The sequence below is a fragment of the Sceloporus occidentalis genome, unplaced genomic scaffold (assembly GCF_023333645.1).
Source record: "Sceloporus occidentalis isolate IW3139 unplaced genomic scaffold, rSceOcc1.0.p SCAF_1, whole genome shotgun sequence".
Lineage (NCBI taxonomy): Eukaryota > Metazoa > Chordata > Lepidosauria > Squamata > Phrynosomatidae > Sceloporus > Sceloporus occidentalis.
In genome coordinates, this window is record NW_028316981.1 from 163,909,772 (window position 1) to 163,936,870 (window position 27,099).

At 41.1% G+C, this 27,099-nt stretch overlaps 1 protein-coding gene across 2 annotated transcripts; it reads left to right on the plus strand.

The window, feature by feature from the left end:
• Positions 1 to 1,415: 1,415 nt before the first annotated feature.
• LOC149322626 (aquaporin-5-like) lies at positions 1,416 to 16,757 on the plus strand. Of its 2 annotated transcripts, XM_089508801.1 has the most exons (5): positions 1,416 to 1,778; positions 6,550 to 6,714; positions 7,521 to 7,604; positions 10,281 to 10,450; positions 16,724 to 16,757. In XM_089508801.1, exons 1-5 carry the CDS (start codon positions 1,416 to 1,418, stop codon positions 16,755 to 16,757), a joined length of 816 nt encoding a protein of 271 aa, XP_089364927.1. The 2 variants fall into 2 exon arrangements, with proteins under 2 accessions (XP_089364927.1, XP_089364937.1); XM_089508811.1 differs by lacking the exon at positions 16,724 to 16,757 and having other exon boundaries at positions 10,281 to 10,454.
• Positions 16,758 to 27,099: the final 10,342 nt, after the last annotated feature.

The window sequence follows — 27,099 nt, forward strand, 5'->3', positions numbered from 1 at the left end:
ACCATTATATTGCATTTTCCTGTGCCACTTCCACGGTTTTAGTAAAGGATGGGAGATCCTAATCACCATCCACCTGTATTAAATATAGATGCTTCCTTGAGAGTTTGCTAGGCAAATGTATCCAGGACTCTGCGAAATCCATGCAGCACACTTCTGATGCCTCCAGCTTCTTCAGAGCAAAGATAGTAATATTCTGCTCCCCCCTCTCCCCAGGGGCAATTTACAAGGGTGTGTAAACGTCCACCAGTAGCAAAGAGCTCAAAGGGATGTTAGCTGAGCTGAGAAAACAATTGCATGAAAAGGGTTCTTTGAAATTATGCAACACTTGGCTGAAATTGATCTGTCCTCTTCCAAGCAAATGTTAGATAGTTGTGCCAAATTTCTTCGGTTCTGAGGCTGCTTCAACTGTCTTGCTTCCTTGCAAGCTGTAAACTGAGATGAGTCTTGTGCTAAAGTCTTCTGCTGCCAACACATTCTACAATTCAACATCCAGGAAAGTATTGAAGGTATTTTTACAGATCTTTCAAGCCCTCCAGTAAACTCCAGGCTCTGAATAGAAAAACACACAAATTAAAGGTCTGGCTTCCAGGGTCTTGAAGGCAAATAAACAGTAAGCCCAAAGAAATACATTCAGACATTTTCTTTTAAAATGTAAGATAATAATAATTTATTTATATTTCCCCCGCCTCTCCCTTCGAATCGAGGTGGGGTTACAAACTGATAAAAACACATATAATTACAATCAGTAAAATGCAGTAAATCCAATACAATACATCACTTCAACAACAATAATGTCAGATAAAGTTAGTTTCCTGGAGAACCCAATTCATCAAAGTTGTCCACAAAATGTTCCCAAAGAGCCTCCGTTCTTCAGATGAAAAAAGTAAAACAAGCAGCAGCGAATAAAAAGAATAATATATAAGTGTCATAACATGTTTTGTGTTTTTATGAAAAAAGAAGCAATGACCTTATAAACCAAAGGAACATATAAAAGGAAGGGGGGGGGGGGGGGGAGAAAGGTAAACAGACAAGGTGCTAATCTGTATGTCATTATGCAATATTGTGGTTATCTAATGACAGCAAGGCCATTCAATACGGCTCACACTGTCTGCAGGAAGGTGGGGGAGAAAATCAGCATCAGGGATGAAGCCTCCAAAGGGGGAAGGTTCAGGTGCTTGTTTGAAGATGGAAACTTTCCAAACTCCACAGGTACAGGGGAGGGGGGAGCAAAGAAGGACTGGCTAGCTTCTTAGCTCCACCCATACTTGGGTACAATCCTTTCTTGCTACACCTGGTGAGGGATACATATATATATATATCAGGAGGGCCATGTATTTTGCCACAGTCCATTAGCATCCTAGGCAGAGGAAAAATCTTTCCACCACCCTTGCAACTCCACCTGCCCCATCTCAATTATGAGGAAAGAAGTCTGCACCATCGCTTTTCTCAAAGCCGTCTTGGCTGAGTTTTTAGGCACTGCAATTTTTGTCTTCTTGGGTCTGGGCTCAGCCTTGAAGTGGCCTTCTGCCTTGCCAAGTGTCCTCCAGATCGCCCTGGCTTTTGGCTTGGCCATTGGCACCATGGTACAGATTTTTGGACCCATCAGCGGTGGTCACATCAACCCAGCAGTGACCATTGCCTTCTTTGTGGGCAACCAGATCTCTTTCCTCCGAACGGTTTTCTACGTTGTGGCTCAGCTGGTGGGGGCCATTGCTGGCGCAGGTGTCCTTTATGGTGTGACTCCCAGTAATGTCCGTGGCAACTTGGCAGCCAATGGGGTAAGTCCATTTGGCTGTTAGTCTTGTAGATCTAATTCATAATGTTAGTAGGTTGGCATCCTGCACAAGGAATTCTTAGGCAAGTAAGGATGCCCACAGGGCGAATTGGTATCTAAGGGGAAAGACCTCAGGTGAATAGGCAGCTGTACAGTGGACCCTTGTTATACGCTGGGGTTTGGTTCCAAGATCCTCCGTGTATAACAAAATCCATGTGTGCTCAAGTCCCATTAAATATAATGACATAGCAAAATGGTGTCCCTTATAAAAAATGGAAAATCAAGGTTTGATATTTGAAATTTATACTTTTTTTGAACATTTTCAAACCATGTATGCTTGAATCCATGTATAAGAAATCCGTGTATAAGAAGGGCCAACTGTATTCTGTACCTGGCTAGCTTGTTGTACTGCATTTCCATCTGCATATCACACTGCAGAGTTAAGATGCAAGTTTGCACTTTTCAGCCACTTGGGAGTTTACTGGCAGAACAGGTGAACAGGGCAGAGTAAATTGCAAGGCAGTGTTTCTTCCAATTGCTTCTCATAGCCTAAGGGAAGGAGGGAGTCACTTTTAAAAAGAAAAGTTAAACATTCAATAAATGCTTTTAATTCCAGTGTTGCATCTTGAAGGAAAATTAAGGAAGGAGGTGTGTAGGGACCAGCTATGTAGATACCAGTATTGTACAGAAGGTTGCTTTTTAGTACTCACTTGGTACCATTTTAAACGCTGCTGGATTTTTGTACATTCCCCAGGAAGGTGGGCAAAGCCCTGTATGCCCACTGTACCTATGAGGGTTTTTGACAGGGGATAGTGTCTCCTCTTTTCTTTTTGTTTCCCCATATGACCCCCATGGGAATGGTAAACTCTTCTGGGCAGTGTTGTGTGCAGGGCACACAAATGTGCCTCCCTCCCCCTGAACACACAGTCTTACTCCTGTGTGTGCGCAAGGCTCTCTTTAGATACCCATGAAACATCATACTTAAGCCAATTGATCCAATGGGTTCTGTTGCACTAAGCTCTGGGCTGGGCTGGGCTAGGGCTTAGTTAAATAAACCTGATTGAGGAGTCACATTAGGCTTGAACAGAAAAATGTATATGAGTATAACTAAACTATTCCAAGGAGAACAATAGAAGGCCTGCACAAAAGAGGCTTAGCAGATCTGTTGGGTCAGCACTGAATGCAACTGGAAGCTCCAAGTGTCCACTCTATGGGCCATGGGCATCACCCTTGTTACAGAGAGGGATCAGATTGTAGAATTCATTTAGTCAGTGCCAGTACATTTGTGCACTGTCATAAAAGAGAAAATGCAAACAAAAATGGAGAAAAGAAGATACTGTGCATGTAATTTGCCTATGTTAATTAATATGTAAAGATAAAAAGTTAGCACCTATCACCAACATTCAAATAACTTTCATCACACTAGAGAAGACTAGGACCTGGGGCCTTTTCACATGTCACAGATATAAATAATAATAATAAATAAAATATTTATTTATATCCCGCCTTTCCTCAGATCAAGGCTGCTTACAGTATAAAATGCAACAGTACAATAAAACCAACAAGGAAATTACAGTTAAAACAACAAGCACAGATTAAAATAACAATGTCCAGCTAGCTTGAGATAACAAAACAATAACAGTGGGGGGGGGGGGGAGAGGAGGCAGCATCGAGGACAGTTAGGGGAAAGCCTGTTGGAATAAAAAGGTTTTTAACCCCTTTTTAAACTGGTCAAGGGAGGTGGCCGAGCGGAGTTCTCCGGGAAGCGAGTTCCAGAGCTGAGGGGCCAAGGTGGAAAAGGCCCTCTGCGTTGTTATAACATATTTCGCATCTGGAACTCTCAGTAATTGCTTCCCAGCAGATCTGAGTGTGCGGGGCGGATTGTATGGAGAGAGGCGGTCTTCCAAGTACCCTGGGCCCAAGCCATATAGTGTTATGATTGCACTCTGAGTGCCACAACTAGAATCTTGGGGTTTTTAGTTTGGTCAAAGGCACTAGAGGACCTCCCTAGCTGCATGTCGCAAATGCCCTCTCCTGAAAACTGCAAGTCCCAGGAATTGTTTCACATCACACAATTACAGTGCACCCACATCATATACAGGCACCTTTTATGTGGCTTTCAGCGTGATGAGGTTGCAATGGCGCGTGCCCTTGTGCCATCGTGCATGAGCCCCATTATATTCAATGGGGCTCGAGCATATGCACTATTTGCCTTACACCAAGGAGTCTGGAATGGAGCTTCCACATAAGGCAAGGGTGCACTAACTGCCATGGTTCTGTCCTATGTAATCCTGGGATATGCTGTTTAGGAAGGAATATTTAGAATTCTCAACCAGAGAGCTTTGCTGCCTCATCAAACTATAAATACCAGAGTTCTATATGAAGCAGCCATGGCATTTAAAATGGAATCATAGTACTACAACTGTGTGGTGTGAAAGAGTCCCAGGTGAGCCATTTGCCAGCTCAGTCTACTGTCTCTCCATTCTTTCAAAGGATTCTATGGCCCGGTACACACAGTGGCGTACTAGGGTTAAGGGACCACACGGCAACCGTGTATACAGGTACTGCCACTGTTATGTGATGGATGCATAGTGTCTGCACATTGCGCTGTGCTTGTGACATCATGAGTGCGCCATTGGCGCACTCAGACGTCACAATGGCGGTGCAAAAAGAACCCACTTTTCATGGGTTCTTTTTCCTCCACAGGGAAGCCGCGTGGTTTGGCGGCTGCGGCTTCCCTGCAGGAGTAAAAAGGTGTCGGCAGGCCTCCCTTTTTGGGAGGCCTGTACCGTGCCTAAATAGAATGTCTGTTGACACCTCTTCAATTAGAGAATTACTTGGTTTGCAAGGCAGCATACAGTTCATGAAAGTGACTCAGGCAGTCCTCTCTTAAGACTAAAATTGTCCTTGAAATTTGAACAACTTTTGCATGATATGTATTAACATCTTTTTATTCTTTATGTCAAAGAGTGGGCTAGTGTGAGGGTTTATTTTTTAATTTTTATGCAAAGGAATTCTCTGGCCCATGTAGGCTTTACACTGATTGCAATCCTGATTGAAGCAAGAACTGCTCCTCTGTGAAAACATGCAATGTCTCTACACAGGAGCCTTAAAATTCCATTAAAGACAATGTGGCATAGATACAGTGTTAGCCAAGGGATAAAATATCTCAAAGCTGCATTAGAGAACAGTGTTCACATGTTGCACTGTAAGCTTGTTCATGTGCAATCTTCATTCAGGAACAACTTGGATGAGTTCTAAAACTACACTTCCCATCCTTTACCTGTTGGGTTCTGCAGCAAAAGGCTGCAGTGGATATCTGGTTTGTTCAGCCCCATCCTGCCCTATTTTTGTTCTGTTTTGACTCTTATACCATACAGTTGCCTTAATTGTTCTTATTGCTTTCTTTCTCTTTTCCCTCATCTTACTATATAAATTATTGTGAGGAAATATTTTGACTTTCACTAGCATTTTTATTCCAGTTTTTTACATTACATTCTCCTTTTTCTCTCCTCCTCCTCCTCCTCCTCTTTGAAAGGATAGATGTAAGAAAACACTCAGCTTACTATTTACATCAATAATGGTTTGGGCACAACAAGTAATTTTCCACACAGCACAATCCTATGCAAACTCCACTGAGCAGGCTAGGATTTATTTCTGAGAAGGGTAGCAGCAGTCTTTTTTTTAATGAATAATTGCTTAGAATATTTGTAAAAAATCAATTTACACAAGACCTCAATGCCTTTTATGAACAGTTGAGCAGCAACAGAAAGTATGAAACTGATGTATGAACATGTGTAAATTCCATGCATTCCACTGCACCTGCAAAACAAAATCAATTTTTGCCCCCAAATTCCCTCCAAACACCTTCTAGGGAACATGGAGGCATGTTCTGGGGGGGGGGGGGGGGTTCCTGAGCCTTCAGAGTTATTAGGGCATTGGGAAGGAATATTTGAAAAAAAATTGAAAAAATTATTTTGACCCCTTGAGAGTCTGAAGGGGTTCAAAACATGGTGAAAATGCCCCCCCCCCCCACACACACACCCTCTAGAGATCCTTTGAGGGCATGTTTTAGCAAAACCAAATTTGTAAAACTCAAATTGACCTCTGGGAGACACAAAAACAGCATTTGGGTCTGCACTTTGCCCACTCCTGATACAGATCAACAACTTGTGTACACATATTGCACTTGTGTTGAATGCGACATGTCACCACTTTTGTTGGGTGACATCCAGCGTGGTGTAATGGTCTGAGTGTTAGGCTAGTTCTCTGGAAAACCATCATAGGGTTGCCTTATGGTCACCATAAGTTGGAAACAACTTGAAAGCATGCAACAATAACAAACTGGCAAAAGAGAGCCAAATGTAAGTTCTCTCTTAAAGAAAAGGGACTGGGCTGTGGTGTTGTCATATTTGTTTTTTGCAGTAATCCCTTTGTTCATTGCAGTAACCATGAAATTCCTGCCCCTTTTGGCAAGGGGTGGTGGGGTAAAAATAAAATTCAACTTGGTGAATGCACTTGTTTATTTAGCATTAAGAACCACACCCACATGAGTTTGAGAATGCCCAGACCAGCACAAACTTCAGGTCACTGACACAAAGAATTAGAAACTAATGGTAACAGGTAGACCTTCTGTATATTTCCAAAAACTAATCTTCATTTGTCAGTTGTCCTTAAGTAGCTTTATTTACTCAGAAGTCATCTCCCTTGATGTTTCAATCTTTAGTATTTCCAGCTACAAATGTGTCTAAGCCTCTTCGCTTCCCTCCCAACAGCTCAGCAACAACACAACTGCAGGCCAGGCTGTGGTGGTGGAGATGATTATCACTTTTGAGCTTGTGATGTGCGTTTTTGCCTCAACTGACAGCCGCCGAAACGACCATGTGGGCTCTCCAGCTCTGTCCATTGGGCTGTCTATCACCGTGGGTCATCTGGTTGGGGTGAGTATTTCTTGCTGTGATTTTCAGCTTTTGGGCAGAAAGAAAGAGGGGAAAGAGGAAAGGTGAAGTGCCAAATCATATGTTCAGAGATCACAGCAACCCTTGGCTGGTGAGGACTCTGGGACCATGTGGTCCCACTATCATGCCTGAGCAGCACTGATGTGAAGGAGTCATGTGTGAACAAGCAAAGTAAAGTGTTATAAACAGAAACAGCTATCAGCATAACACAGTTTGAGACCTCATCTTGTCTTAATCCAGCCAGTATCTATGAAGATGAGAGTAAGGAATAAAGAATATTTGTTCATTTAGCCCATTTTTCTCTACTCTGACTGGAAGTGGTTCTCCAGCCACTGTACCAGTTCCATTTAACCATGGGAATAAAGAATAAAATAAAAATAAAACTCTAGTCTCAGTGCTTTTCAAGATGGAGGCTCCCCCCGTCCTAAGACTTGTAATTAGTAGGATTCAGAACTTTTGATTCTCCAGCTCTCTGCTGAAGTTGTGTTGAACTCCATGTAGACTGGCCAACATGAGCATGGATCACAAAACCAATGCGGTGCAAGGTGGCAGGGCCCACATCCCTGTTCTAGATAGGACCTCATCTTTCACAGGCACTTTCTGGCCTTTCTAGTTCTACGTGACTGTTATTCAGTGTTGCCAATCACCGACGAAGGAGATCCCCTGATTGGCTTCCCAGAATGCCCCCAATTTTCCCGGAATGGGGGGAGGACTTCTGGGTCAGGGTGCGACTTCTATTGCACATTAAATCCATATTTTGTATTGTTTCCCTCCTTTTGACCCAATAGATATATTTTACTGGCTGCTCTATGAATCCTGCTCGGTCTTTTGGGCCTGCTGTTGTCATGAAAAGATTCACCTCCGCTCACTGGGTAAGAAACTGATTTTTCACCATGGGGAGAAAAATAACCCACGTTGTTGTAAACCTGCCCTTAATTGCTGCAAGGGCAGGCTTTTATGGTGGCAAGATCAAAGTCCAAATATATAACAGAAAAGTATTTTAATGAGCCAAGAATGCTTGACAATTTTCATTTGTGTGGCATTTACTAGCCTGCAATGGTGGGCCAATAAATTTCTTCAAGGTCCACAATGTCATAACAGTAAGGATAATGAGGGTGAAATCTAGAATTTGTTCACCATCCCATATGCTCATATCAAAAGTCAGTTTGTGTCCCTGACCTGAAAAGCTGAGAAGTTCAGGAAAATCTAGGAAAATGTAAATCCTCTTCTAGAAGAAATTTTACATGACTTATTGAAACTGAGGTTGTTGTTCTTCTGCCCATGTCGTTCCTGTGCCTTTTTAGTTCAGCTAGAAAGCTTCATATTTATGGTGAAATATCATTTTTTGCAGTAAATGGATGCAAACTTGGGCTAGATGTGGAGACAACATCCTTGAAAATTACTTGGCTACCTTTTGGCAAAAGCCAAATTTGCTTCCTATCACATTTTTCACATTTTATTTTAATTATTTTATTTTGCCTAATGAGGAATCTTTCTGCTTTTGGTAAATTTCAGAGGCAATGGTAATCTGGTTCGTTCCTCACTTGGTCTCACTTTAGCACTTAACTAGATCAGCCAAAGAGGAAGAAATCACACTTTTGTTGTCTCAGCTGGTCCTCCCATGATCTACATTGTTGGAAAGAATTTGTCTTAGGACTTTATCACATGGGAAAATCAGGGATTTAAACAGTGAAAACTGCATTAAAATCATGCAATCGTGATTAACATTTTCATACGACATCACCGATAAGAGTGCCATTATCCCTGGAATAAACAGGCAATAAACAGCAACAAATCATTCATGGGGAAATCCTGTGAATGATTTGTTGCTGTTTATTCCCTGTTTATTCCCAGGATCATGGCTCTTTAATTGCGATGTGTGTGAAAATGTTAATCACAATTGTGTGATTTTCACTGTTTAAACCCCCGATTTCCCCTGTGTGATAAAGTCCTTACTCTGACTCACCTGAGATTAGAAAAGCTTGGAAAAGTCAGGGCAGTTTTTGTGCTGTAACTCCCAGAAAGTGTAAAGACATATACAGTCAGCCCTCCACATTTGTGGCTTTGACTTTTGCAGCTTTGATTATTCACAGGTTTAATTAATATGTTCTCTATAGGAGTCTCTTCCAGCATGACTCTGCCAAACGTTGACCATAGTCATGCTGGAGGATCTAGAGATTCCTAGAGAAAACACTGTCTAGGCATTTGTAGGTCCTCTAGCAAGATTCTGTGGGCAACAACCACCTGATGTTGACCACAGAGTTGCACCAGAGGACCTAGAGATTCCTAGAGAGGTCTTCTTCAGATTAAAAATAATGGTGTTTGTTTTTTTTAGTTGTGGTTCTTCCACTTTCATGGGGGCCCTGCACCCCAACCCCAGCAAATGTGGAAGGTCCACAGTAAAGGAATCCTGTAGCTATTTTGAGATTCAGAAAAAGAATTTTCTGGCATAAGCTGTCATGAGCTTCAGTCCACTTCATCAGATGGATGGAATTATGCTTCTGTGGACAGACACATATATCAAAGTGGGGAGTGTAAACTGTAACAAAAATGCAAAATATGTGGATGTGGTGATGAAATGACAGGTTAAGTCTCAAAGATTATTAAGAGCATCTTAAGGGACAAAGGTGGGAGACAAGGGCTAGAATCCAGTTGATTAGTCTGAACTAGAGTGGATTTATTCAATCATTACATACAGCGTCAATACACAGGTAAATTCAATTGATTCAATGAATCTACTCTATCTTCTTGTTGTGTGTTTTCAAGTCACATTTGCTTATGGTGACCCTAAGGGGAACCTATTACAGGATTTTTTAAATAAGATTTGGTCAGAGGGTATTTGTCTTTGCCTTTCTCTGAAGCTGAGAGATTGTGATTTGTCCAAGGTCACTTAGTGAGTTTTTGTGTCTGAGCAAGAATTCAAACCCTGATCTCCAAAGTCATAGTCCAACACTCAAACCACTACATCCTGCTGGCTTTCTATTCTATCTAGTTGAGAATCATCCAGCCAGCATGTCTAATTTGTGCATGTTTTTTTGCATATAAAACGTGGCCTAACTCTTGAGAGTTAGGCCAGGTTTTATATACAGATGGAGATAAGAAGGAAAACATGCAGAAAGTAAACATGCTGGGATTCTGAGAGCTCTTGTCCAAAAAGTGAGAGCCAGTGTGGTGTAGTGGTTTAAGTGTTGGGCTAGGACTCTGGGTAACTAGGGTTTCAGGAACAGAAACCCACTGCGTGACTTTGGGCAAATCACACTTTCTCAGCACAAAGGCAGGCAATAGCAAATTTCCTCTTAATAAATCTTGCCAAGAAAACCCTGTAATAGGGTCACCTTAGGGTCACCATAAGTTGGAACAACTTGAAGGTACACAATAACAATAAAGTCCAAAGCGTAACTCATCCAGGTTCTATTACATTGAATATACAACACAGATGGAGTGTGTACCCCTTGCCAAACAAATGTCTAGCCAAACAAGAAACAAATGGTAGTGTGAAAAACTTTGAAAGGTTCTAATTCCTTTCTTTGGATTTTTTTTTCTCCTAGGTCTTCTGGGTGGGTCCCATTGTTGGAGGCATCCTGGCTTCTCTGCTTTACAACTATTTTCTGTGGCCCCACTCAATGAATATGTCTGAGAGGGTAGCAATTGTGAAAGGTACCTATGAGTCTGAAGAAGAGTGGGAAGAGAAGGAGAAAAGCATGGAAATGTCCTCTCCGTGAACAAAAGAGCTTTGGATGAGAAGAAAAAGATCAACCTCACATCTCCTGATGCTGAATGAACATTTGACTGTATACTCTGTAATCCAAAGAACCCATAGCTTATGCTGGTGCAGAGGGTTTAAAGAGGGAAAGGGGATGACATTATTTGTGTAAATAATTGTCTTGAACATGTGGCTGTTAGTGCATGGGAAAAATACTTCTGAAGAATGGGCCATTCCAACATGGCTTCGTTTTGGGAGCAATGCATCTGAACAGCAACACCAGAACAAGAATCTTATCCTCTCAGGGCTTGCAAAGGCTTGTTCTAGAGCTGTGCCTGGGAGATCTAAGCTTCTGCAAACTTGCAAAGTTTTCAGATTTTTTTTTTTAGCTACAGATGTTTGTCTTCCTAATAGGATCCCAAAACAAGTTTGCCAGGTCTGTACAGTATTGTATATACTTTCAGCTATCAAGGTTTGGAAGGTAAAAGTGGCTTAAGCTTGAATTTCCTAGGCTTGATCCCATTTCAGATATGCAATAATGCTAGCCAATAGTGTGTGTGTGTGTGTGTGTAGGTATGTTGTGTGTGTGTATGTTTAGTTCATGGTCAATCCACCTAAGAGCATAAATAGTAACAGAAACAGCTCAGAGTGGTTTACAGATGAGCTTGTGGAAGAGAAATGATGTTTGGCTGCCATTCTGTGTCAAGGACTATGATATTTGAATAAGATGCCACAGAGGCCAGAAGACTGAACAACCAATTGTCATTAGGTTCATCACAGGTTCTTTGGAAGCAACATGGTTGTGTGTCTAGGTTGTGAGGGTGGTAGGGAAGCAAGTTTCCTCAGGAATTGAAGGAACCCTCCCCATTCAGAATTGCTTGGACGTTTAAGGCTTAAAGCAAAACACAGTCAAAACACTTGTTTTGAATTGATTTCAATCCTACCTTAGTTCAAACAAGTGGCCAATGGAGATAAATTAATTTTGATACCTCCCAATATAGCATGCTATTCTTTTTATAGATGCACTGCTATCGTAGCTTTGTTTGCTTGTGTGTATGTTTGAGGGAGAAGGAGAAAAAAGGAAGAGGCTGGCAGGTAGAAGTAGATGTAATAGCAAAAGCTTGATGCTTGCTTCTGTGACTGATGCCAGTAGAGGCAGCAGATACAGGCTCTACTTGTATTCTAGGCAAGGGTGCTGGGGCTGCATAGACAAAAACGTTTAGCCACACAAAAATCCAGGAAGAACGAGACTTCTGCTGTCCTATTCCAAAGCTTTTGTTTTGTTTTGTTTTGTTTTTCACCTGAGTGGGGAGAAAAACAGACTACTGTCCTCTGCACAGTTTTTTGAGTTTACTTTCTGTTAAAGAAGAATGAAACTTGTTTTGGGCCTATGTTTTTATTGGGGTTTCTATAATATATTGCATTATTTATTGCCAGTAATAAAAGAGAGGCTGTACAACAAGAACAAGGTCTCAGAAGTCTGTGAAATTAAGTGAAGATGGGGATGGTGGTAGGCTATTGGTTTCAGCAGGTATATGCAGGTAACCTAACTGGTTTGTAACAGAGTTTATAAAGCTGAACCCCACAGTCAAGCCTCCAGCAAGATTCCCCCTGTCCAGAAAGGCCCAGAACACTGTTAATTTACTGTGTCTGCAATGGTGACAATTACTATTCCACCCCCAACAGGCTTTTGCTGCTGACAGAGACCACACTGCAGATCACACAAATGATCACGTAGCTGTACCAGGTAGCCCCACATCTTGACAGTGGCATGCATGCTGGCCATGCTAAATCACCATGCAGAATTTTCTCTTGCCTGAAGGAGCCCTGCTTGTGTCTGTGACTGCACCTGGGCTCAGATATCTGCCTGGTTACTGTAGGGTTGCCAGCTCAGAAGTTTCCCATGCTCTGAGATTTCAGAGCCAAAACTTGAGAACAGGGGTGGACTCTTATGAAAACACAGGTGGCAAACGCTTGTGTAACAATTTCAAAATAATATTTATTCATATCTGTGTGTCCATGAGAGAGTGAGACATGCAACATGCATTTCCAGTCTATCTCCTAAAGAAATATTGGCGGGATACAAACCGCCATATAGTACGTATAGGATACGTACTAGGGTTAGGAAGGGGCGGTGCTTCCGCACCCCCCTAACCCTAGTACGTATCCTATACGTACAAGATGGCGGTGCCCCTTCCACATGGGCGCCGCCATCTTTACGTACTGGACGCATAGCGTCCAGACGTGTCGCGTCCTTTGTGACGTAGTGAGTGCGCCCCTGGCGCCTCGCTACGTCGCAAACGCGACTCCAAAAGAAGCTCCATTTTGGAGCTTCTTTTTTGCTCCGCGCGGGAGCCGCGCGGTTTGGCTGCTGCAGCTCCCGCGCGGAGCAAACGGTGGCGGCGGGGAAGCGCCGCAAAGCGGTGGTTTGTATCCCGCCCCCATTTACAACATATCGATGGCCAGAGGGCTGAATCTCTTTATAGGCTGATACTACTAATACTAATGCATATACACATCAATCTTAGTATGTCCATATAGTCATTGACTAGACATTGTTATCTGATAACATTTAAAGGGCAGAAGTCCTTCTAAATTTTACCTGCATATTTGGGAGCCAGTGTGGTGTAGAAGTTTAACAGCTGGACTACAGAAGTCCAGGGTTCAAATCCCCACCCAGTCATGGAAACCCAATTGGTGACCTCAGGCAATTCACATGTTTTCAGCCTCAGAGGGAGGCAAAGGCAAACCCTTCTAAATAAATCTTGCCAAGAAAACCCTGTGATAGGTTTGCCTTAGGTCACCATAAATTGGAAATGACTTGAAGGCACACAACAATTATTCATGGGATGTTGATTGTTTTCATGGCCAGCATCCATAGTTTTTTTGTCGGTTTTTCTGCCTATGTGGCCATTTCCTAGAAGAGTTTATTCCTGACGTTTCGCCAGCATCTGTGTCTTGCATCTTTCAGGCTATGTTATTTGGGCTAATTATTCATGGGTTTGTATCCAGACTCTAACTTGAAATATCCTAGTTTTCCCTCACTTCCCCCTCCTTCCTCCTCCCACTTTGACTGATGTCACATCTAGACTATAGAACCATTTCAGAAATTGCCAGTTTCCACTGATAATTCAAGAGTTATAGTCAAAGTGTTAATGTACTTTAGCAACACTGCACTCATTAAGCATTAGGATCATTTCATTTTATTACTAACATTCCTCTTTCCTTCATCTGATCTCTGTTGAATCTGCATGAAACACACACTACATTTTTGATGGTAGCTATGTTAGCTGGTTCCAGGATAACATAAACAGACAGATATTGAGCGATACATTTCATTGTGAATAATACTGAGTTAATTTAAACTGACCTGGAGAATGGGATTAAAAAGTCTTTGGTAATGCCAGGAGTTCCCTAGGAATACCCCAGGATGCAAAAAATTTAATGTAGATCTTCCCCCCTCCCCCCAAAATAAACAGGACAGAAACAAAGCCTTTCTGGTTTTTCCAGTCTGCCCGGATGAGTTCTGAGAAGTTGGCAGATTTAATGAGTTTTTCATCCATTCATTTGTATTTCTAATTAATTTGACATGACAGTTCATTGATACAGAAACATCTGAATCCCAGTTGCATATGAACATGTTTGTTAGATGTTCCATTACAGATGTGGAATGACAAATGCAACACATTAGGCACCACAGCTGCTAAAACAGTGCCTTGTTAAACAATGGTGCATAGAAGTCATTCATGGCTTTCATAAAACTGAAGGCAATTATAATTATTGGTCTTCATGCTTTATATTGTATATAAAATAGCTCAAGGAAGAAGACTCCTTCCTTTTTTAAAAAAAAGCCACAGAAAAACATGCAGATCATTTGTGTGTTCATACTGGTCAGCTTCAGGCTAGCTCTCCCATGCTAGGTGCTGGATGTATACTCACAGGGATGGATTCTATCACACAGCTCTGTCTCCAGGCAGTACTCATCCTGTACCCAATCCATGCTCCTTCTGAACCTTTTAAAGAATGGGAAAATCCTGTTGTTTAAAAGGTCCAGGAGAAGCCCAGATCAGGTATGGAATGAGTACTGCCCAGGGACTGAGCTGTGCATCCCTGTGCATTTACATCTCGTACCTAGCACAGGAATAAAAGCTGGTGTGATAATCTCCTAGGTGAGGGAACCACCGCAAAAAGGAACATTTGTCTGAGTACAAAGAACAGCTGGAAAAATCAACATGAGGATATGACTATCAGGTTGATATCAGGTTGTCCCCCACTTCCTCTTAGCAGGGCGTCTGGACAACACACAGACTACACCCTGGTTGTGAGGTGAACAGACTGGATGACATCTGATCCATACAGCACCAGAAGCAGGGTATTTGTTGTTGTTCTTGTAAGCCATCAACTCATTTCTGGCTTATGACAACCCTAAAATGAGATGAGAAAAACTTACTTTTTACTTCAGATTTTCCCAGAAGATCTTGAACTCCCTGTTGCAATGTCAGGTGTTTGTTTAAAATGTGCCTCGCTGAGCTGCCTGATGCATCCACTGCTGCTGCTACTCTGAGGTCAGAATGAGATGCCCAGCCACATGATCATTGCTGCTCACTTCATTCTGACCTCAGAGTGAAGCAACCCATGGCAGCGACAGTGGATAAGCTGGGCAGTTCAGTAGAATATGCATGTGAACAGCTACTTGGCATTGGAATAGAGGATGTTTTGTTATGGGGAATGGTCAGGGCTGCCCCCAGAGTATCCTGGCCAGTGCAGACAGGACCATAGCTATACAGTGGTGTCACTAGGTGGTGCAAAGGGTTCAGACCGCACCAGGAGACACCCTAAGGGGAGTGACACCACTGCTGCTCAAATATCTGCTTTTTGGCAGAAATGGGCTGTGGCATTTGCCTGTGTCCCATTAAAATGCTGAAGAGATGGTGTGAGCAAGGTGAGACTCAGTGGAAGCAGAAAGGAGAGGTACTAGAGTTGTTGTTGCAATTAAAAAAATAAATGTAAACATTTGTAAACATTTTTTTAAAAAATTACAATTTTTAAAATTTTATTCAAAAACATTACCTTCTACCAAATTTTTACTTCAGCCACATGAAATGTATATGTTAATATACTGAGGCTGTGCATATAATATTGTAATTTAAAGGTATAATTTTAATTTTGCTAATTGTTTATGTCACAACTATTACCATGACATTCAGTGATATGCAGGAATTACAATTAATGAGTAACATTAATATGAAAAACACGAGTAAGGATTCTGTATGGTGTGGAATAGGAGAAGGTCAGTGGGGGCTGACACTATGAGTTACCGCATCAGGTGATGCCTACCCTAGTGACACCACTGTAGATATGAATTGTATTGCCTGGCATGGGCAGAATAAACTGCCAATCTGATTGTCTTCTGCATATACAGTTAAGGGAGAAAATGTTGTCCTTCGCCTTAAGCAACAAAGTATCTTGAGTCAAGCCTGTAGCTGTTGTTGTCATCATCATTAGTATTACATTTAAAACAAACATAGTTTTTTTTAAAAAAAAAAATCATAGCATGCAAAAATTAAAAAGCAATTCACCTAACAAAAATGTAAACCATTAAAATCATAAATCTTTTTTTAAAAGTCCAGTACATTATATATAGCCTGTACCACCTGAAAAATCAATTCTCAAAGGCCTGGCAGAAGGGAGTACCAGGACCTGGCAGCAGCCATAGAGAAGTCCTTCCCCCATGTCATTCCAACTTATGGCAACCCTAAGACAAACCTATAATGGGGTTTTCTTGGCAAGATTTGTTCAGAGGAGGTTTGCCATTGCCTTCCCCTGAGGCTGAGAGCATGTGACTTGCCCAAGGTCACCCAGTGGGTTTCATAGTCAAACTGGGAATCAAACCCTGGTCTCCAGAGTCATAGTCCAACACTCAAACCACTATGCCACATTGGCCTTTCATATGGGAGAATACAGTCCTTCAAATAACTTGAGGTCATGCTCCATTAATGGCCATGGCTTTACAGCATCCTTCTATAAACAACAGGATATTTCTAAGCAATTTGAAGTATACCATGCAGACAGTAGTTTCCTTTAACTTGTGGAACAGGAAGGTCATTTGCACAATAGCAAATATTAATAAAGATTATGGCCTAAATCTGATTGCTAGGTCCACCTAGAGTAGGTCCCTTGATTAAATGGGATATACAAAAAAGATGGCTTTTGTCTATCCCTCTGAATAGTGTCTACTCTGCTTGGGAATAGCAGTTGGCTTTAGGCCTACAGTTCTGCCTTCTTAAGAGAACTTTCCCCTCCAAAGTCATATGCTGCTTAAACATTTGCAAGACGATATCTAATCCAACCAACCTTAGCAGAGAAAATATGCTGCTTGACAAGGTAAGCTGAAGTAAGGTGAGCTCCAAGGAGTCCTAAACAAAGCTTAAGACCTCTTTTCAAAGGCCTGTTTGCAGATCAGCATTAGCCATAGCCTCTGTGGGTCTGTTTCAAAATATCAGTGAATTCATACAGTATGTACTAGCTGAACTAGCTGAGAGAACAATTCAGATAATAGCACGTACAAAGTATATAATATGGCCATGGACTGTAGTAGACAAATACACAAGGAACAACTGCTCTAGGCAAAATATTATCCCATGATTCCATGATGAGGCAGCATAGCGCAGAACATGCTGTTTTCTGTACTGTAGTAAATGCTGGTGCTTTCGCAAAAAAATTGAGAATTTTGCACCAAATATTTATATGCAGAAATAGTAGCTATTACATATTTATGATGCCACAAGCCAGACTAGCAATAGCATTGATATTTGAGTGTATGTTTACAGAAGTTGCACTAGCACAACCAAGAATGCTCCCTAAACCCACCTTAGAAGCCAAGCTCCACCATCAACATAGGGACTTCCGAGGTGCTAGGACCCCATGACAGAGCCACCATAGGGTCATCCTAAGTCAAATTCAGAAATGACTTGAAGACACACAGTAACAACATGCTTTCTCTCTTCATAGAATGATAAAATTATAGAATAATAGAATTGGAAGAGACCACAAGGGCCATCCAGTCCAACCCCCTGCCATGCAGGAAATCTCAATCAAAGCATCCTCGACTGATGGCCATCCAATCACTGTTTAAAGACCTCCAAGGAAGGAGACTCCACTATACTCCGAGGGAGTGTGTTCCACTGTCGAACAGCCCTTACTGTCAGGAAGTTCCTCCTAATGTTGAGCTGGAATCTCTCTCTCTCTTTTTTTAAACTTTATTTTTCTTGTATATATCACAAAATTTTAAAACAATTGCTTCTACATATGCAATCTCTTTTCCAGCAGCTTGCATCCATTGTTCCGGGTCCTGTTCTCGGGAGCAGCAGAAAACAAGCTTGCTACCCCCTCAATATGACATCCCTTCAAATATTTAAACAGGGCTATCATATCACCCCTTAACCTTCTCTTCTCCAGGCTAAACATACCCAGCTCCCTAAGTCATTCCTCATATGGCATGGTTTCCAGACCCTTCACCATTTTGGTCGCCCTCCTTTGGACACGCTGCACTTTCTCAATGTCCTTTTTGAATTGTGGTGCCCAGAACTGGACACAATATTCCAGGTGGAGCCTGACCAAAGCAGGGTACACTGGCACTATTACATCTCTTGATCTAGACACTATACTTTTATTGATGCAGCCTAAAATCGCATTGGCCTTTTTAGCTGCTGCATCACACTGTTGACTCATGTTCAACTTGTGGTCTACTTGGACTGCCAGATTCCTTTCACACGTAGTTTCATTCAGCCAGGTGTCCCCCACCCTAAGTGCAGTACCTTACATTTCTCCGTGTTGAATTTCATTTTTTAAGCTTTGGCCCAGCTTTCTAGTCTATTCAGGTCATTCATGATCTTCACTTGTCCCACTCTATCACCAGAAGGTCCCCTGGACTCTTCACCAATCTAGGAAGACATCCAAAAAGAGGGAACTGCATAATAACAGACAGCTGCAAATAACTGTGGCTGTATTTTGGCTTGAAAGTATTTTTTAAAAAACCAAAATTCTAAAAAGCACACCTTGATTTTGCCATTTTATATAAGGGATGCCATTTTACAACACCATTTCATACAATGGAACTTGAGCATCCATGGATTTTGGTGAACACAGGATATCCAGGAACCAAACCCCAGCAGATAACAAGGGCCCACTGTATAGGGCAGCCTTTCTGAAGCTAAAAACCTCCAGCCACTACAGCATCAACCTATATTGCTGGAAAGACAGTGATGAAAGAAGCAAAGCAATCAAGAGAGAAATGGGAGGGCAGTGACTGATAAAGTGCATGTGTTTTTACTGTTGCTTTTGTTGTTGTTTTAAATAAAGAGAGTGGGAAATGCTAACAGAAATAACATTACCTTTCTCATAAATACAGGGTGAGGCCATTCCTTTAACAGGAATAGAAGCAATTCAGTACAGATGCAGAAAGAAAAACAGGAATAAGAACTTCAGATAGTGGAGGATTTTTAAAATAATTATTTGCAGCCGCAAGAGCTACTGACTGCTAGCTTAGAAGGTTTTAAAAGGGAATTAGCCAAGATCATAGTAATTGTGTCTACTGATGCCTACTAATATTGCTAGCCAAACAGAACCTACTTTTCTGGAAGCAGGGTGCCTATGAATACATTGTTGTTGGGGTGATGAACAATGTGGAGGTCACTTGCCTTCATGGATTCACTGAAGTTTGTGAGATTCTGGAAGCTACTACTGTGGGGAAGAGGATGCCAGATCTTGGTCTAGCCTAGCAAAATATTTCTTGCATTCTTGAAAGACTTCCCCTGCGTTCCATTATTGCCCATATATATATATATATATATATATGCATGGAGCTCTTACCTAGAACATCTATATGATGCTACTTCTCCCTCTTCTTTCTGATCCTTCCATAAGATGTACTTTTAGTATGAAGCCTGACATCCTTTCAGGCAGGGCAAATCCCTGTTCTCATTTGGAATTCACATTATGGCAAGGAATAACCATATCACTGACTCTATTTACAGAATTGGCATGCCTCAAAAATCATATGACATGGAAATAATCAGGTAATAAAGTCTTATAAAGTAGCCATGCAAATATTTTGTGTTTGGCCACATTTACCCCCTTTTTAGCCTTGATCAATTCTTTCTTGTCTTTGTGGGTTTTGTTTGCCATTAAGATTTCAGTTGTCAAATACTTAGGGACCTAGAAGCTATTGTTACTTTCCTTAGAATTCTCTGCAAAGAACTAGTGCACAGTGGATAATGGCCTCATCAACAGTGTTATCATTAACATTTTGTAGACTAGTAGTTCCCAAACTTGGATCCCAAGATATTCTTGGACTATAATACCTAATAGTTGACCATGTGGACTAGGATTGATGGGAGCTATAGTCTAACATCAAGGGAGCCAAAGTTGGGAACCACTATTTTATATCACAGCTGAGGAGGCTTTGGTGCTTCAAGTCTCACAATGGTTTACCATTGGCCATGCTGGCTTCTGGGGAAAGAAATCCAAAATACCTTGAAGGCCAGAATACCTTGAAAGCACATGGTGATGCTGACCTTCCCATCAGTAGATTTTAGGATATTTGTGCAATAAACCAGAATGCCACTCTGGAACAGGTAAAACTTTCTTTCCTCGCCTTATTGTCATGGAAGAGAAACGTTCACTAGCTGGATGCCTTAAAAGCTCAGTAGGAGGACTGGTTAAAAAAAAATCCTTACAGCCCTAATTGCAGTCCACTCATGAGTTCTGTGAGAATGCTTCCTTCCACTGTCATTTTATAAAACCATTTTCAGCAGAGCTCCTGAACTCTGGTTTCTAATTGGAAAAAGCCCTACAGCTTCCACATAATTAAACAAGCCCATCCTTGAACTACAAGCCTTGCTGGTACATCAGATCTGTGTCTTTGCTGATAAATTCACCTGACTTACTTGTTAAATTATCACAGATTCTGATCTACAACTGATGCTTTTGGATCTGCCAACTTGGAAGATGATTACTCAGAAGTGCAGCTAGAAGTTACCATTCCTCATACACTCCATCCTCTCCTCTCAAATTAGTCAAGAATCTGACTAATACTATACTTTCCACCCAGTTTGAAAATTAAGAGCATATGTGAGGTATTGACATTACAGTATATTGTCAAGCACTCAGATATGAGAGCAAGCAAGCATCTTGGATAATGACCAAGCAAACAGGGTGCGTAGCCAGGCTAGGCTGAGCTGAGCTGGACTGGGTAGGGCTGTGGCATAGAGAAAATTTGGTAGCCTCCTCGAGCAACAGGTTTACACATAGGAGAAGGTGCAAAACTGAGGAATCTGCATGGATAGTGATCTGGCCACTAGGGAACACAAGGTAAATTGAACTGGGATGAGTCAGCAGTTTCTTGTTCCTATTATCTTCTTGTCTTGAGAAAGGTCATAAAATTCTTGTTTTATTTATTTATTATTTAATGAATTTATATCCTGCCTTTTTCCAAATGGATGAGATTTAAGGCAGCTTAACTTGCTGATTTGGTGTGTTCAGATATACCTCAGTTAATGAAGTAGAAGCATGACTTTAAGATAAAATTTGGTACCAGAGGCAGAAATAAAATGGAAAGAATGTGGGTAGGTCCCTACATAATTAAAAGAAGAAAGGTGGCTCAACATGTTTCAGAAAACATTTTATTCAAAACTAACCATATTTACATGTGAAATGAAGCAACCAGGTTGGGTAAGCCATGTAAATAAAAACATTTTGAATCCTCTAGAGAACACTTGAATGCTTCTTCCAAAATGCATCCTGGGATGACTTTTTCTTTCACTGTCCTCCACTTTTCTTACAATTTCCACTTTGATGGCCAAATATACAGCTCTATGGGTTTTGTTTTGGGTTTTTCTAACATGCTAGTGAGGCAGACTCATCTACTCTTCCCTTTTCTCTCTGTTTTGCTAGTTCATGCATGGCTAGTAAGGGAATCCTGCTCTTTTCCAGCTCAAGCGTCATTGCACTGTATACTGCAGACACACTGCTACAACCTCTTAAGATGTGTGTGTCATTTTAACAGCATACCTCCAATGTGACCTGAAGCAGTTTTATTTTGGCCTGCCTGTTCGGGGCCTTTGTTAACTTAGGTAAGCTTATATGCTTTATGGCAGTGGAACTGGTTTGGCCCCACATCCGCTGCAAAGGCAACAGTTGCTGACCATATGCCACCTTTGCTCTTCTGGCCATAAGAGCATACTCCAATACCATCAATCTGTGATTTCACTGGGTGGTGCAGCATTGTCACCTATAAGGTTGTTACCTACAGGATTCCAGTGTATGTTACCTACAGGATTCCAGCTTAATAGCACAAGCTGTCCTTACAAATGTATGGCTCACACAAACAAAGACTTGTCTTTCCTTGTATAAGAGCTGGCAATTGTTCTTCAATGTAAGGCTGTTAGAGTCCAAACAAAATTACTTGAATTACTGGAGACCAAATGAAACGTCAAAATTGCACTGATTAAAAGCATTGATACCATCTGCTCCATAGTGATTCTTTATGAGTCTGACCTGATGAAGTTGGCTTACGTCAGAAATAATCACATTTAACCTTGTGGCAAGGACCTTTGACATAATCTTGATCTTTGTGATCAATAAAGATTGTGGCCTGTAATGAGTGCTTCACTGTTGTGTCGTGTGCTGAGAAAATTAGAAAAGGGGGCCCAGTCTCTGAAACACTGGGGGAAGAATTCCACTCTTAGCTTTAGAAGAGACCTCAAAGGTCATCTAGTTCAGTTTCTTACTGATGCAGGAACTCAACTGCTACAGAATCCCTGATAAGGTGGACATCAAGTCTCTGCGTAGCCTTGTGTGATCGAAATTAGGGGTGTAATCCATTGCTAATTTTATTCTTGGGGGAACTAACAAATAATTTTAGCAATTTTCCCCCCACTGTGAGAAGAAAAAAAAGCACATTTTTCAAACATGATTTGCATTTCAGGGCTTACTGTGTGCAAAATTTACACACAGTTGGATTTTGAGTACAGAAATTAGCATTTTCTAAACAGAAAATCATATTACTTCATTTAGAAATGTTGTTTCCTTCACTGAAAGTGCTTTAGTTAAGACTGATTCTACACAAAAATGCCACTTTTTTTTTTTTTACACAGAGGACTGAATTTTCTGTGCAGGAAAGAGCATTGTCCACACAGATCATTTTGGACCAGCAGTTGGATTTAGGCTTTTGTGTTTTGAGGTAGTTTTGTTCAAATATCAGTGCCCTATAGTTCTAATGTACTTTAAAATAATTGTTTTAAATTTGAACTTAAAACTTTTATGCATTGAGCTGTAGGTAGAGATGTGAAGGCCCAGACAAAAAACCGGGGGGGGGGGGTCAGAAAAAAATGGGGGGGATTTCCTATTATTTCCCTGAAGGCTTTTTTGTTCCCTCCCCAAAATGAAAAAATGAAAAAAGAAAGAACATAAATTATGGATTTTTTTTAATTTTAGCATGATGAATAAAATCTTTAAGAGAAGCTGTTCCCAAAAAAGAAAGAAAAAGAAATATCACTTTTTGTGCAGCAAATGCTGTTTTCTATGCAAGGCAAACCTTGAGAATTTTGCAAGAACAAGATCCAAACTGTCAAAGCTGAGGCCTTTGTGGAAGAGCCATGGTGTGTGTGTGTAATCACCTTAACTATTTAATTAGTTAGAAGGCAGGTCATTAACCAATTGAAAACTCCTTAAATTGTTGATAGCTCTAGTAATATACGATGGTGCAATACAATCATGAAAAGCAGCAGCAGAGGTGAGCTAACACTCACTGACTGAGAAAATTTGATCCCCAGGTCATCTGCACTAAGGAGGTCAAAGGGCAGAAGGCAGTTCAAAAAACACCGCATGCAAAATATACTCCCCACAATCATTCAGATGTCGAAAGCATCAGGTGCACTACCAGAAGCAAGTGTGGCCTCCCTTCCTGCTGTCAATGGCAATATCATTAATTAGGAAAACCACACCAGCTGCCAGAACATCTTCTTCAGGTTGAGCTAACTACCAATGGATAGGCCTTCCTGATTTCTTTGTATTGCTGGTTGAAGATCTATCTATTGGATCCATACCACTCAGTTTACTGCATTGGATAGTTCGAGAGAACTACATATTGCTGTTTTTCATTCCCTTGAATCATTAACCATGGAGTCACAACAAGTTTATACACGTTACTAAACGTGTAAGATGTGACTGATTCACTTAAGCTAGGATTGTTTAACAATAATCTTGGAGGGTTACAGTGCTTACTCGGGGCTTGGTTTCCTTGGAATCCGGGCACTAGTGATTTACTGGAGCTTTGCAAAGTTTGCTTTTAGTTGCAAACCTACGGGTGAGCATACTTGGAGGCTGATTGTTTTAAGCACTCCTATCAGTTTTTCAAGGTAGCACTGCTCCTCCAAAGCTCCAAAGATACTGCCCAGCTCTGACCTTTCCTCAGATTACCTCAAATGCAGCCATTCAGCTATCTTTGGTCTCACAAACTAAACCAGGACATTCCTGATTCCCAAATTATTCCCAGAAGAGTTCAGGTTGTTGTTGCTGTATGCTTTCAAATCATTTATAATTTATGGAGACCCCAAAGTGACCCTACCAAGGGATTTTCTGGGGCTGAGACTGTGTGATTTGTCCAAGGTCATGCAGTGGGTTTCCATGGCCAAGGGGGGGATCGAACCCTGGTCTGTAGGGTCATATTCCAACACTTAGACCACTACACCATGCTGGCTTTCAAGAGCCCAAGTACTGACATCAATCTCCACTATGAAGGAAAGGGGTATGAAGGTAATGTCCGGAAGCCTGACCAAGCTGACAAGTGTCACTGAACTGGAAGCAACTACTAAGGAGCCATATAATAACTGTGTCATTCTTGTGGTTTGTCAAAAATATGGCCTTTTAAGGATATGTTTATTTGTTTGCTTCATTGTCTATCATGCAATCATATTAGACTAGCACTTGGAAAAATAGCAGAACCTGTAAAAATTGTGATAATAACATAGCCCCTTTTCATTGTCAAATGTTCACAAACAAGGAGGCAATTTTCTGGCAAAATGTAAAAGATATGGCCAAGATTAGGAATTGGTAACCTAACTCCCCCCAAAACCTACCTCCTAAGCAGTGCAGTTTCTCCTGTTTCCATAAGATCATTCCCAGGTTGCCAAAGAGCAGAGAGATGGGGTGGGGAAAAATATCCAAGATCTTTCCAATAGCTGTGTTGTGGGGAACTGCACTGTTTAAAGAGTAGATGGGGAGTGTTTTTGATCATTGAGTGGTCATGTCATAACTCATCTCTTGGAAGACTTTGTCAAAGAGGAGGAGAAAGAGTCAGATTGCCAGGAATCTGCAGCTCCTGATAATGGTACTCTCTCCGGGTTTGGGGACCTGGAGTCTGACGCAGTGGGATGTCCTGTTCCCCAGCAGGAGATGGCAGAAGCCAAAGATGCTGAAGATGATAGGTCCTCATCCTTTCTTGAACAACTAAAGAGACTAAGGGAATTAGTGCACAGCTAAAAATAGCGCTTGACCACTGCTGAATTAAATTCAATTCAGGATATATCCGGATTTTAATGCATGGATTTTTGCCCCCGATGCCAGTACGTGGGTGCATCCTGGGTAACATCCAGCTAGAATCCAAGCTCAGCTGGCCAATTTGCAAAGCCGGGAAGCTCCCAGCTTTGAAAAGAGACCAGCTGAATTTGGAGTCTAACTGAATGTTACCCAGGATGCACCCACGTACTGGCATCGGGGGCAAAAATCCATGCGATAAAATCCAAATGTATCCCAAATTTTAATTGAACTCAGCAGTGGTAACTTGCTTTTTTTAGCTGTGCGCTAATCTCCTAAGAGAGAAATGCCAACCCCAATGATGATTACATAGTACTGTAGATGCTAATCTAATTAGAAACTTGTGGCCTTGAAAGAGCTGCCCATAAATATCTCACCGGTTCCTTCCTAGATTTGCTGCTGACAACCATCTTAGTTTGTTGACTGGCAGTACTCTGTGAGCTTGTTTTCTGCTGCTCCAGAGAATAGGACCCAGAGCAATGGATGCAAGCTACAGGAAAAGAGATTCCACCTCAACATTAGGATGAACTTTCTGACAGTAAGGGCTGTTTGACAGTGGAACACACTCCCTCGGAGAGAGGTGGGGTCTCCTTCTTTGGAGATTTTTAAACAGAAGCTGGATGGCCATCTCTCGGGGATGCACGGCAGGCAGGATGGCCCTTGGGGTCTCTTCCAACTCTGTGATTCTATTTCATGACCTTTGACTGGCTATGTTTTAATGACTCTTTACTTGTTTCTGGCATCATGTATCTGGGCTACCAATTTGCTGAAATGATTTCCAGACTGGCTGATGACCACCCTCATGCTTCTCAGTTCATCTTACTCAGATAATCCATGACTGATCAGACAGCTCTTCTACCTGCTTCCTCAGGGATTTGCTGACTATTGTATAGGATAGTTGCGACTCAAAGTGAATGGTGTGAGTCAAACTTACTCCATTGTAATCCATGAACAGGATGCCAGCCTATTTTATTAAAGCCTTCAGAGACTATTTGATTTTGTTTACATTTACATGTGTGTAACGTAACAATTTTCAATTTTTTAAACCTTGTTTAAACATTCTTGTTTTAAATGTTCACTAGATTAATATACTTTTAATCTTTTAAAATTATTCTTATTGTTTAAAAATGTTCTTTTTTAAAAATACATATATTGTACACTGCCTGCCCAGAGATTCTCAGATAAAGGGCAGAATTTTAAATGTTTTAATAATAATAGTAATAGCAGGAGGAGGAGATAGGAGATAGGAGGAGAGGAGTAAACATCTTATAAGTTTTTAAGATTCAAACTGAAAGACTGTTAGAATGTAATATATCAGACATAACTGTGTTGAAGAAAAATCAGTAAAAGCAAAACAAGTAATTAAACAAACAAACAAATAAGAGTTTATGAGATCACGAATTCTAAGTTAAAACTAGAAGTGGCGAGAAAACAGAAAAGTTAATGAATGAATAAAATTGAATATGGAAAAAAATACAAAGAAGATTTAAGAAGGTTAAAGAGTATTTTTTACTGAAATATATCGAATAATCGGTATGAAAATGAAAAAGTTGTGGTTATTCCAAATACAATTATATTGGGCTATAAAGAAAAATCTCAAAGATGTTAAAATGGAAGTGAAATAAAGGTTTTAAAATGTATTTGATTGTATAATATATTGTGCGGAGTATATGGTAAGAGAATCAACAAACGTATTGTATATTTTTCTGTATTTATTATTTTTATTTATTAATAAAATGTTTGTTTGTTTTTCAATAACTGTGGTTGACAAAAAAGGAAGTTTGGATTACAGATGTGGCAATCCCTGGATGAAGCAGAATCAAACACAAAGGGGAGGGAAGTAAGTGTTGAACAGCATTTACTATGAGGAAGTTCCTCCTAATGTTGGGGTGGAATCTCTTTTCCTGTAGTTTGCATCCATTGCTCTGTGTCCTAGGACCTTATCACACACACAATTTTAAACGTTCTGGGGACGGAAGGAGGACGCTCGTGTACGCGCGCGTGCTGCAGAAAATGGAGTTTATCGCACACAAATACGCCCTCCAAAAGGCCCTGTTCCGTCCCCGGTG